Source organism: Megalobrama amblycephala, linkage group LG16 (genome assembly GCF_018812025.1).
Source record: "Megalobrama amblycephala isolate DHTTF-2021 linkage group LG16, ASM1881202v1, whole genome shotgun sequence".
In the NCBI taxonomy this organism is placed as follows: Eukaryota; Metazoa; Chordata; class Actinopteri; order Cypriniformes; family Xenocyprididae; genus Megalobrama; species Megalobrama amblycephala.
In genome coordinates, this window is record NC_063059.1 from 15,478,380 (window position 1) to 15,491,920 (window position 13,541).

Genomic DNA, 13,541 nt, shown 5'->3' on the forward strand with positions numbered 1-13,541 from the left:
TGCATTTTTAGTCATACATTCAATTAATAGTACAATTCCATCAAACTGAACTGAATAATCCTTACATATAATTAAGAAATTTAAAACTAGATCTTAATAAAACATTTTGTATAAATATTAAACTTAAATTTAAACTTTTTTTTTTTAATTTATCAATATGAATCACATAAAGTATAAAGTGTATAAGTTAAAAAATGCTTTTGATTCATTTGAATTAAATTCTAAAAAAAAACTTCTCAAACCAAAGTTACATCCTTGGATGTGTAACGGTACAGGTATTCATACCGAAATTTTTCCAGAATGTGTATACATGTGTAGTATACAGCGTTGAAGACTATTAAGTATTAACAACATTTAATTTCAAATTCTATCCATTTTATCACGAAATTCATACAATTCTTTCTAAGAATGGTGAAATTCACTGATAGGCTGTGAGTTTGCTTGCATAAACACACACAAAGATGGTGTTAAATCATTTACCAGCCCCAAAAGGAGTGACGGATAAGTTTCATAGCAGATCTTCTTCTTCATATCCTCTTTCTCTCGTTCATATTTCTCTCTCCACTCCACTTGTCTTCTCTTCAGTTCTTCTTCATGCTGTTCTTCAAGGAGTTTCAGTGTTTCTTCAGAAGTCTTTTGTTGATCTTCTCTCATGTTTCTTTCTTCTGTCAGTCTCTTCTCTAAGATCCTCTAGCTGTTCTCGTCTCTCTCTTTCTGTTCTCGCTTTCTCTCTGATTATTCCCTCAATTTCACTCCTGAGTCTCTGAATCTGTTCATCAGTAATCTGTTTTTCTCTCTCTCTTCTTTTCTCATCCTCTTTTCTTCTCTTTCTCTCTTTGTCATGATTCTGTCGTTCTTCCTCCATCACCATCTTCATTCTCTCTTTCTCTTCTTCTTTATGTTTCTTCATCAGTTCTTCTCTTTCTCTGTTCAGTTTCTCCATCAGGATCTTCATCTTGTTTTCTTCTTCTTCATGTTTAGTCTGAAGATCTTCTTTCTCTTTCATTAGTGTTTTGTATTCGTTCTTCTCTCTCATTAAACTCTTCTTCTCTTTTCTTCCTCTCATTCTCTATTCTGTTCATCAGTCTGTCTGTTTCAGTGTCATATTTGATCTGGAGTTTTTCCTTTTCTTTCTTCAAATTCTCTTTTTCTTGTCTCATTTCCTCTATTTCATGTTTAAATGTTTCTCGTTCTCGTCTCATCTCGTCTCGTATCTCTCTCTGATGTTTCTCTTGTTCTCTTATTTCTATTTTGAGTTCTTCTTCTCTTCTCTTTCTCTCTTTGTCATGATTCTGTCGTTCTTCCTTCATCATCTTCTTCATTCTCTCTTTCTCTTCTTCTAGTTTCTTCATCAGTTCTTCTCTTTCACTGACTCTGTCCATCAGGATCTTCATCTGTTGTTCTTGTCTTTCTCTCTCCATCTCTCTGAACATCTTACATGAGTAGAAACTCCCTCCGTTCACTCTCACCATGTTGTCTATCTTCTCCAGTAGATCAGACACCTGTGTTCGGTCTCCAGTCTGATTATTATTGAACACATGGAATCTGTTTCCACACGCTTCAATCAGCTTCATCAAAGGAGATCCAGGTTTTCCCAAACACTGTTCAATAGTTTTGTTCTTCAGGAAATCTCCTCTGGTGAAGAGCACCATGGTGAACATTAAAGATTTCTCTCCAAACGTCTCTTGGATGATCTTCACTGATGTTTCCTCATGTTTAGTGAATCGTTGTCCTAAATTGAGCACAATGATGAACACATGTGGTCCAGGCAGGATCATGGAGATGCAGTGTCTGATTTCTCTCTGGATCTCCTCATTACTCAGTTCAGTATCAAACAGTCCTGGAGTGTCGATCACAGTAACGTTTCGGCCGTTGATTTCAGATGATTCTCTCTGACTCTCTTTAGTTACTGACTCTTGAGATGTTTCTGCCTTAAACGCGTCTCTTCCTAAGATTGTGTTTCCTGTTGCACTCTTCCCAACTCCAGTTTTTCCCAGCAGCACAATCCTCAGATCATCTGTGCTTTCTCTTGAATCTGAAAATCATATTGAAATTTAAGAAAACATGACAAGATGAACAGGGGGATCAGGGTAAGATGAGCCACTTTTCAATTTTAAATGTTGCAGTTCTGCTGTTTAAAAACACAAATGAATAAAACACTATTATAGAATAAATCTATTGTAGAATTTAAGTTTAAGACCCAAACTGATTTTCTGTTCATTACCTTGTGACAGTAAATGTGTCTCTAGTGAGTTGATTTTCTTCTTCATCTCTTCATATTTCATCAGTTTTTCCATCTGCGCCTCCAGAAATGTCTCTGTGGAGTAAAGCTCTCCTCTGTTTTCTTTCAGCATCTTCTCAATGTTCTCCATCAATGTGGACACTTGTGTGTTGGGACCGAAGAAATGATGTCGTCCTCCAAATCTCTCAATGACAGACTGTGTTTCTTCATTGAGTTCTTCTGTATGATGCTCTGAATTCTGCATTATGAGGATCATCATGTGTTTGTTGATTCTGGAGCTGAAGATCCTCTGGATCTCCTCCATTTCTGCTTTGTCTTCATTATTGAGTGGAGCATCAGGAATAATGAGGAGGAACACATGAACTCCAGGATGACAGAGAGACACACAGCGGAGAGTCTGACGCATCACTTCCTCCTCTGAGAGACGAGTGTTGAACAGAGCTGGAAGATCCACCAGACTGATCTGACGTCCATGAAGATCCACGTCTGATCTTCTGTCTGTCTGCTGCAGGATCAGCTCTGATATGGAGGATTTTAATGTGCCGTCACTCCCACACACAACCAGATTCAGCTTCACACCCTCTGAAAATGATAGAAGAAGAGAACATTAAAAACTGTTCATTTATCACTAGAAACATCAAATATCATCACACTCACGTCTCTCTGTGTCCTGTTGCTTCATTGTGAAATACTGTGACTCTTCAGCACAATCCAGGTGTCGTCCATCATTCATTTGCACAATGTCCTCAAACGTCTGCAGAAGATCATCAGGAGAGCTGCTTCTCTGAAGACTGAAGTGTCTGTTGAAGCTCTTCTGAATGATCTTCTGTAGGATGTCATTGGTTTCAGTGGGCTCTTGTGTGGTGAGCACCATAGTGTGTTGATAAACCCTCTCAGAGAAAGAGTCCAGCACCTTCTCCACACACTCCTGATCTTCTGCTGAACACTGATCATGTTTGAGGAGCAGAACGATCACATGAGGTCCTGGATCAGACAGAGACACACACTCTCGCACTGTCTGTGTGATCTGATGATCTGAGATGTTTGTCTGGAGCAGCTGAGGACTGTTGATGACCATCACGTGTCTGTCCTTCAATCTTCCTCCGACTCTCTCTACAACATCTGGAGGAGCTTCACTGTCAAACGCTGCTCGTCCCAACAGGAAGTTTCCCACTCCACTGTTTTCTGACACGCTCTTCCCCAGAAGAACAATCCTCACCCCTAGTGAAAAAAAAGTATACTAAGTATACTTGCAGCAAGACTAATTATTAGTATATTTCAAGTGTGTTAATGATTAGTTCATTTAAAGTGTGCTATTTTGAAACAACTAATTTTGTACTAAGTATATTTAAGTTGAAATTAAGTAGTATTAAAATACAACTTTAAGTATATTTAGTATACTTATGTGTGCTAAATTGGAACAACTTCAAGTATACTTAGTACACTTTAAGTATATGTCTGTGTAGGGACTAATTACATGCTTGATTAGTGATATTAAAGTGTACTTAATTTGTGTTATAAGTATACTTTGTGTTAAACGTATATTTTTTGTTATAATATACGTTGTATTATAAGTATACTTTATTTCTGTTATAAGTATACTTTTATTTGTGTTATAAGTATACTTTATTTCTGTTATGAGTACACTTTGTGTTATAAGTACACTTTATTTGTGATTTAAGTACATTACAAAATAATTACAAGTGTCTTCAGAAAACACAAGCAATATACACTGAATATATTATTTTACAGGTAATAGTATATACTGTATGCTCAGTACCTTTGGCTTATTCCAAATACTAAAAATTACACACTTTGCAGTCAATAACAATACACTTTGTTATTACTTATACTTTGTATAATATAGTCAACATTTGAAGCGGATCAAAACCTTTAATCAAAGTTGTCCTAACTTTTTTTGATCCACTTCAAATGTTGACTACTGTACTTTGAATTACATAATCTCACACAATACAGTTGTGCTACTATTTAAATACAGTTTAACACATTTTCCCAAAGTTGAATGCATTTGTTTTCAAGGCCACTAAATTAAATTAAATATAACAACATCACTAATGAAGAGACATATTTCATTGACAAATCCAATAGTTTTTATTTAAACTTAGATTCAGCAAAACTTACCATGTTTTACATTAAAGAAAAAAAATATATACCATGGTGACCCTCTATACACAAATACAAATGACACATTATATTCCATTTTCTGATGAGCTTCTCATTGTGTCTGATGGCGTGAAGAACAGCGTCTGTTGACAGAATATACCAAAGATATAAGACAGCATGTTCAACTCTTTATTCACGTTTACAATAGTCTATCTAAATCCTACATTGAACCAATACTATGTTTGAACAGTAAATGAGGATTAGCAGCAGGGAACTGTATCAGAATGGCATGTCAATATTGTTTTCGGTTCATAGTCAAGCATACAACACTTTATGAATTAATATCGTACAGAATACGGGCCGATTTGACCAATCATATGAATGTTTTGGTGCTGCATACAAACATGTGCCATAAACCACCACACAAAAACTCAAAAAGGAGATATCAAGCCGAAATATCGCTCTCCGTTTGTTAAATAAAATAAAATAAAGTTTGTTAACTGGTAGACTAACGTTACAACTCACCTCCCAATAGCAGCACTTTTCTCCGGTTCTTTCAGGATCGCGTAGGCCATTAGATTAGCCGGTTGTCGTCGCCATCTGTCAGTCTGCGATGTCACTTGATTGAACTGGTCAGAATCCCCAAGATTGAGCGATGTATTGCGCTTTCAGTGTTTTATTAAATAAATTATACATTGCGACATTATACTTCACCTGAGTGACTGAGCGAGGGGGATTCAGACGAGGACCGTGACGTCAGCAGCTCTGATTGGCTGAAGGCAGTGAGCAACAAAATCTGATTGGTCACAGACCAAGTTGAAGAGACATTTGAATTCCGACAAGTTTAACCACTCGACATATTTTTTCGCATTACTTGTGCTGCTGGTGTGTTGTTTAATATAGATTTGTGTGTACGATTGTAAAATGATTCTGCCAGTGTAAACTTAATAAACATTTACACATATTTGGAAATTGCATAGGCTACACTGCATATACTAAATGGGCTTGTAATGCATTAGTCATACTGAAATAAATAGCACAATAATGAATTCCAAGGATGAAGAAATAAACTTAAAAAATATACTCAAATTTAACATTAGATACGCTACAACTTCAGGATATTAAATAATGTATTTTTTAAATATACTTTCAGTGCATTGTTACAATGATCATTTTCAGCACACTGTTAAAATATACCTCAAATATATTTTTATAAAGTGCAAATAAATACACTTTTAAAAAATAAACTGAACTTACACTTCAAGTATATTTTTCTAAAATATATTTTTTAGAAAATATACTAAAGTACAATTATTTTAAAGTGTGTTAAAAGTTGCATTGTGAAAATATGATACTAATATACTTTTTATATATTTAATGATAGTACATTTTTTGTTAGTATATTTGCAGTGTACTATAGAAAAAGGGAATATATTTAAAATACAATAAAGTTTCCTTTTTTTTTACTAGGGTTATAGGGTAATCAAAATAGCCTAATAATTCTTAGTCTGTGCTTTTGTTTTTATTTATTTTCATTATATTGTTTTTAGACTGTAATTTTACAATGTTAGAATGTAATGTGATTTAACCCCTTTTATGTATGTGATGTATAGCACAGACTACACAGCCTTCAATTTGAAGATGGTTTAGACAATATTGGGCAGGATGTGAAATAATTTTAATTAAAAACATGTTTTATTATTCAAATAGAAAAATGTAGAAAATATTGAAATTATACACATCACCATTCAGCCCAAAAAATGCAGAGATATGTTTTTTTTTTTTTCATCACCCAACCCTACCTTATGCCATGCTTTAAATGAAGATTTTCCATGTTTTAGTAATGAATCATTATTATATCACTTGTCAAATGGTTATTTGTGTGTTAAACTCTCACTGCTGGGGTTTGGAAACCTCTGACGAATGTGAACTCAGTTTAACCACACAGAGAAACGATCACCTCTGAACCAGTTTAGACTGATGATGGCTGTGAATCTGGACACTCATTGTGCTGTAGTGTTATACGGGAGTGTAGAGTGAGTAATTCATTTTGCCTGTCCAGTGCTATCTCTCGACCAATTTGTACGTATTTTACGAGGTGGCTAATTTGTATGTAATTAAATATTGGGCACAAAACATTTAGCCAGTAAGAAAGGAAAACCTATATATATATGCGTTCCTATTGGTCAGTGTTAGAGGAGCTCAGCTTAGCCTGACAGTTAGCCTGCTCCGGAGCAGGCTAGCTGCAAAGTGTAAATCTCCATAGTAACTTAATGTAGATTTATTTAGCCTCCCGTCATGCAACTGAGTCAGGGCTAAATTCAGCCAGGATAACTGGAAAATACCAGCTTATCTTGCTTTTGTGCAATACCCCCCTGTTCTCTGTTTTATTCTGCATATGTTTTGTTGTTTATGGTCATCTCCTGTTGTCATTGTCTTTTATTGAGATTATGCCTCATTCTCACAGGAACTGTACCTTGAACTTTTACCTGCACCTGAAAGAGAAGACAGATAAAAAGAGGACTTTGTAACATCACTGACTGACTCCACCCACACATTCAGATCTCTTCCTGATCTCATGATGGCAACAAGACACGTATAAGCAGATGAAAACTACAGGTATCACATTTCCTTATAAATACTCTATATGTAATAAGATACATTAAAACATGCGTTTCTTTTAATTATGAATGTAATTCATAACTGTATGAGCAGCAGGAACTTCAGTGAGTTTCATTTTTTGGAGGACGTTTCATTCATTCTTTCATTTTTGACACAGAACCGTATGAGAAACAAATCTGTGTGTGAAAGACTGTGTTCAGTGTCGAGATGCATGAATATTTACAGATATGAAGTGATTTTAGTTTATGATCTTTACATGCTGGAGCAGAAACATGATGGAATGGGAGGGCATTCATGTGCAGTTTTTACCTAGAAAACTCGTATTTACGATACTTCTCAGAGCATGTGACGGCAGCATTAGTCTGGACAAATGATCACAGACTGTGTTCATGTTTGAAAATCACTAAATCTCTTACAGTACGATGATCAGACAGACGTCAGGAGACACAGAAGATGATCAGATGAAGACTGAAGAAAGACACGGAGGAGAGAATAAAATCTGAACATGTCTGCCGCTGACACCAGAGGTGAAGATCAGATCAGAGTTTAAAGTGATTCTTCAAGAACATTTTATTCAATTCTGTCACTAGAATTCAAACTCTTGAAGAACTTCATTTATAAGCAGATAATATAGCTAACATCTGAGGATATTCATTTCTTTACTGCATACTCAGTGAAAATCTGCTAAATTATTCTCTTTTCCTCAAGTCAGATGAAGATATTTTATTCTCTGAAGTGATTTTCCAGCATCTCACACTTTCACTTGTTTCAGAGATTTGTTCAAAGATGATGTTTTCTGTTGGTACGTCTGATTATGATGAGAGTCAAATATAATGTAAGACTTTTGTTTCATACAGTGATCGTTGCTCACATTCCTCATCACAGGAGAAGATGGAGCAGAGAACAACCTCCTTACTGTAAGTCTTTACCTACATAAATGCATGAAGTGATGAAGAGTGTGTGTGAATTATGGGTAATTTATCCCTATCAAAACACAAGTGATAAATTCAGCCTTCTACTGGTGGATTCTGGTCATTTAGATCTGTGATGTTTGATTAAGATCAAGATCTTGTCATCATGTGTTAGTGTGTGATGTGAGGATTGTGAACACTGAACGTCTGATTTGACTCTTTGCAGTGAGGATTGTTCTTCTGGGAAAGAGTGTGTCAGAAAACAGTGGAGTGGGAAACTTCCTGTTGGGACGAGCAGCGTTTGACAGTGAAGCTCCTCCAGATGTTGTAGAGAGAGTCGGAGGAAGATTGAAGGACAGACACGTGATGGTCATCAGCAGTCCTCAGCTGCTCCAGACAAACATCTCAGATCATCAGATCACACAGACAGTGAGAGAGTGTGTGTCTCTGTCTGATCCAGGACCTCATGTGATCGTTCTGCTCCTCAAACATGATCAGTGTTCAGCAGAAGATCAGCAGTGTGTGGAGAAGGTGCTGGACTCTTTCTCTGAGCGGGTTTATCAACACACCATGGTGCTCACCACACAAGACTCCACTGAAACCAATGAGATCCTGCAGAAAATCATTCAGAAGAGCTTCAACAGACACTTCAGTCTTCAGAGAAGCAGCTCTCCTGATGATCTTCTGCAGACGTTTGAGGACATTGTGAAAAAGAATGATGGACGACACCTGGATTGTGCTGAAGCTTCACAGTATTTCACAATGAAGCAACAGGACACAGAGAGACGTGAGTGTGATGATATTTGATGTTTCTAGTGATAAATGAACAGTTTTTAAGTATTCTTCTTCTATCAGTTTCAGAGGATGTGAAGCTGAATCTGGTTGTGTGTGAGAAGGATGAGATGTTAATAAATGTTTTTAAATGTTCGTCTTCTTCTGTCAGTTTCAGAGGGTGTGAAGCTGAATCTGGTTGTGTGTGGGAGTGACGACACATTAAAATCCTCCATATCAGAGCAGATCCTGCAGCAGACAGACAGAAGATCAGACGTGGATCTTCATGGACATCAGATCAGTCTGGTGGATCTTCCAGCTCTGTTCAACACTCGTCTCTCAGAGGAGGAAGTGATGCGTCAGACTCTTCACTGTGTGTCTCTCTGTCATCCTGGAGTTCATGTTTTCCTCCTCATTATTCCTGATGCTCCACTCAATAATGAAGACAAAGCAGAAATGGAGGAGATCCAGAGGATCTTCAGCTCCAGAATCAACAAACACATGATGATCCTCATAATGCAGAATTCAGAGCATCAGACAGAAGAACTCAATGAAGAAACACAGTCTGTCATTGAGAGATTTGGAGGACGACATCATTTCTTTGGTCCCAACACACAAGTGTCCACATTGATGGAGAATATTGAGAAGATGCTGGAAGAAAATAGAGGAGAGTTTTACTCCACAGAGACATTTCTGGAGGCACAGATGGAAAAACTGATGAAATATGAAGAGATGAAGAAGAAGATTAATTCACTACAGACACATTTACTGTCACAAGGTAATGAGCAGAAAATCAGTTTGGGTCTTAAACTAAATTCTGAACTAATCCTCTTAAGCCGGGCACACAATTAATGACTAGATAAAACATTCTAAGACTGTGCTCAATACACAGCGATTGTTTCCTTCGACTGAAGCAGATTTAAATACTTACACACGGAAATTGAACACCAACTGTAATCGCTGACTGAACGCAACTGAACGCAATCAGTCATAAGTTTCAATTTACATTCATAATCGGCCTTACAATCATTAAGTGTGTGCGCAGCTTTAAACTTAAATTCTACAATACATTTGTTCTATAAAATAGTGTAAAATAGAGTTCTATAAACAGCAGATCTGCAACATTTATAATTCTAAACTTCAAAAATTCAGAATTGAAAAGGGGCTCATCTTACCCTGATCCCCCTGTTGATGTTGTTACGTTTTCATAAATTTCAATATGATTTGTTTTATTTTTAATTTTTTTTAGGCTCAAGAGAAAACACAGATGAAATAAGGATTGTTCTGCTGGGAAAAACTGGAGTTGGGAAGAGTGCAACAGGAAACACAATCTTAGGAAGAGACGCGTTTACAGCAGAAACATCTCATGAGTCAGTGACTAAAGAGAGTCAGAGAGAATCATCTGAAATCAACGGCCGACACGTTACTGTGATCGACACTCCAGGACTGTTTGATACTGAACTGAGTAATGAGGAGATCCAGAGAGAAATCAGACACTGCATCTCCATGATCCTGCCTGGACCACATGTGTTCATCATTGTGCTCAATTTAGGACAACGATTCACTCAAGAAGAAGCAACATCAGTGAAGATCATCCAAGAGACGTTTGGAGAGAAATCTTTAATGTTCACAATGGTGCTCTTCACCAGAGGAGATGATCTGAAGAACAAAACTATTGATCAGTATCTGGGACAACCTGGATCTGTGATCAGAAACCTGATTGAAGCGTGTGGAAACAGATTCCATGTGTTCAATAATAATCAGACTGGAGACCGAACACAGGTGTCTGATCTACTGGAGAAGATAGACAACATGGTGAGAGCGAACGGAGGGAGTTTCTACTCATGTAAGATGTTCAGAGAGATGGAGAGAGAAAGACAAGAACAACAGATGAAGATCCTGATGGACAGAGTCAGAGAAAGAGAACAACAGATGAAGATCCTGATGGAGAAAGTGGAGAAACTGAACAAAGAAAGAGAAGAACTGATGAAGAAACACGAAGAAGAGAAAGAGAGAATGAAGATGATGATGGAGGAAGAACGACAGAATCAAGAGAAACATCAGAGAGAGATACGAGACGAGATGAGACGAGAACGAGAGACATTCAAACATGAAATAGAGGAAATGAGACAAGAAAAAGAGAATTTGAAGAAAGAAAAGGAAAATCTTCAGATCAAATATGACACTGAAATAGAAATACTGATGAACAGAATAGAGAATGAAAGACAGAATCATGACACTGAGAGAAAGAGAAGAGAAGAAGAGTTTAATGAGAGCAAACAGCGATATAAAGGAGAAATAAAAGAAAAAGAAGAGAGTGAGGAAAAGATCTGTGAGGACATGAAGAGAGAACGAGAGGAATGTGAGAAACAGAAACTAGAGGACAAGATGAGAAGAAAGGAAGAGGATGAACAGATTCAGAGACTGAAGAGTGAAATGGAGAGAATAATCAGAGAGAAAGAGAGAATAGAAAGAGAGAGACGAGAACAACTAGAGGATTTAGAGAAGAGACTGACAGAAGAAAGAAACATGAGAGAAGATCAACAAAAGACTTCTGAAGAAACACTGAAACTCCTTGAAGAACAGCATGAAGAAGAACGGAAGAGAAGACGAGTGGAGTGGAGAGAGGAATATGAACGAGAGAAAGAGAAGATGATGAGGAAGATCTGCTCTAAAACTGATCCGTCACTACAGGTGAGTCTTTGTGTTTGTGTTTCCTCCAAACCTAATAAAAGAAAGGAAATCTCTTCTTTCTAAAGTCTTTGTTTACTGAATGATTTGTTTCAACTCCAAAAGGTCTCAGCCTACAGGAAACTGGAGAGGGAATACAGCAAGTGGTCCTGGAGTCTTCGCAGTGCCATGATGGAAACTGAGAACAAACTACTCAACAAAATAGAAAATGAAGTGATTCATGAGGTTGAGGAAACTGATATTCACAGAGAACTGAATAAGACAAGTGAAGAAGTGAAGAAATCAATGTCTGAATTCATTGAGAAAGACATTGATAAATATATTCTGATTCAGTGGAAATCATCATTTGAAATCAAAATTAAAGAGCTTCAGGAAAACATTGTGAGAGAAACAAAGAGTAAATTAAACGAGGTTCTTCATCAGCGAGACCTGAAGAAAAAGATTGATGCTCAGAGAATAAATCATGAAAACACTCTCTATGAAAAGAGCAAAGAACTCGCCTTAAAACTCAAAGACAAAACAAATGATGAAGAAACACTGAAGAAAGAGTTTGATTTGTTCTGGGAACAGAGTGTGAAGAAGATCATCACAGACACTCCTGCAATCAGAGACATTGATGTAATGAGAGATGTGAGACAGATCCTCAGTGACGCCTATGGAAGTGTTTCTGTAAATCAATGGAGGGGGAGCAGGGATATTTTCATTTTGAGGAGTTATTCAGATTATGTGAAGATAAAGAGATCCATTGGAGTTTTTACAAATGTCTACAGATCAGCTTATATGTTTGGATATATTCTATGTAAAGAGGATGAAGCCCAAATCAGATCATTAGTCACAGATGTTGCTCAGCAGACAGACAGAATGATTCAGTCATTTAACATTTCAAAGATGGGCTACAACATCAGCTGCCTTCATCAACTCACAGGTTACATCAAGGCAAGAGTAACAGAACATGAAGAAGAACGAGTGAAATATGAGTTCAAGAATGAATTCTTCATGTATCTGGTTCTTTCCATCTGTGAGAGATCAAACAAGATGATCACTGACCAACACAGACTGTTCAGAGAAGACAATGATCCTGTAATATATGTAGAGAAGAAAAGGGGAGATTACTATAGTATTTTCCAGAAATACTGTCATGGATCAACATCAGCTGCTGTTTTTGGTGAGATCATCTGTCAGAAACTGAAAGAGTCCATTGAGCAGAGCGTCTACAAGAAGACTGCCAGAAATATAGCAGAAGAAATTATATCAAACTGTGAATCACTGAATGGAAACAGATCAAATCTGGAGAAACACATCCTGAAGACACTGGCAGAAGAGGAGGATTTTGACAAATACATGGACTACATTCATAATCCAAGAGATCACTTCAAGAGTTTCATCAGAGATGAAGTCAGGCGGTACATCTCTGATAAGTTCAGTGTCAGTGTTTTACCCAAGATGAAGGAGAACATTGAACTCCTGCAGCAGAAGATCATGAAAGCAGCACATGAATCTACTGAACATGTTCAAGAGAACAGAGGAGATGCTGGTTTGTGGTTGAAGAGTTTCACACAGCAGATCTCAGATGAGCTGATCTTCTCTGAAAAAGACCTCAGAGGAGTCAAACATGATGATGTTGATGATTTCAACCTCCTAGAAGATGTGATGAGAAAAGAACTTCCTGCTATAATGTCTGAGATTAGCAGTAGATTTAGCACAAGGACATTTCCAGTAAATCTGGACTATAAGTTCAGACCAGATGAGCTTCTGATTGATCTCTTCTGTCAGTGCTGTTGGGTTCAGTGTCCGTTCTGTAAAGCCATCTGCACCAATACCATAGAAAACCATCATGGAGCTCATAGTGTTGCTTTCCACAGAGTGTGGGGAATTAATGGGCAGTTTTACAGAGCAACAACCATCTGCACATCAGAAGTAGCAAGTGATCGATCCTTTTATCCCACTGACTCAGATGATGCAGTCCCATATAAAGACTACAGAAGAGCAGGAGGAGTTTATGCGAACTGGAGCATCACTCCTGATCTCTCTGAACTGCCCTACTGGAAGTGGTTTGTGTGCAGATTTCAGAAAGATCTGGAAAAACACTACAATAAAACATTTGAGGGAAGTAGCAAGATCCCAGATGAATGGAGAAGGTACTCAAAACATGACGCTATTAAGAGTTTTGATCGATACAT

The 13,541-nt window shown here is 37.2% G+C and overlaps 1 protein-coding gene across 1 annotated transcript; it reads right to left on the bottom strand.

Moving 5' to 3' along the window:
- Positions 1 to 977: 977 nt before the first annotated feature.
- On the bottom strand, positions 978 to 13,194 carry LOC125248243 (GTPase IMAP family member 8-like). The gene is made up of 5 exons (XM_048159971.1): positions 13,103 to 13,194; positions 12,958 to 12,999; positions 2,900 to 3,456; positions 2,225 to 2,824; positions 978 to 2,035 (listed from the first exon to the last, which is right to left on the bottom strand). Exons 1-5 carry the CDS (start codon positions 13,192 to 13,194, stop codon positions 978 to 980), a joined length of 2,349 nt encoding a protein of 782 aa, XP_048015928.1.
- Between the last annotated feature and the right edge of the window lie 347 nt (positions 13,195 to 13,541).

Bases quoted from the DNA above. Each gene is read 5' to 3' on its own strand.
- LOC125248243 (XM_048159971.1), bottom strand. From the start codon at position 13,194: ATGGTTTTCTATGGTATTGGTGCAGATGGCTTTACAGAACGGACACTG. The intron at 13,000-13,102 runs GTCTGAACTTAT...CACATCTTCTAG, and splicing joins ATCAATCAGAAGCTCATCTG to GAGGTTGAAATCATCAACAT. The intron at 3,457-12,957 runs GTCTTTTTCAGA...ACTAGGGGTGAG, and splicing joins TCATGTTTGACTCCTCTGAG to GATTGTTCTTCTGGGGAAGA.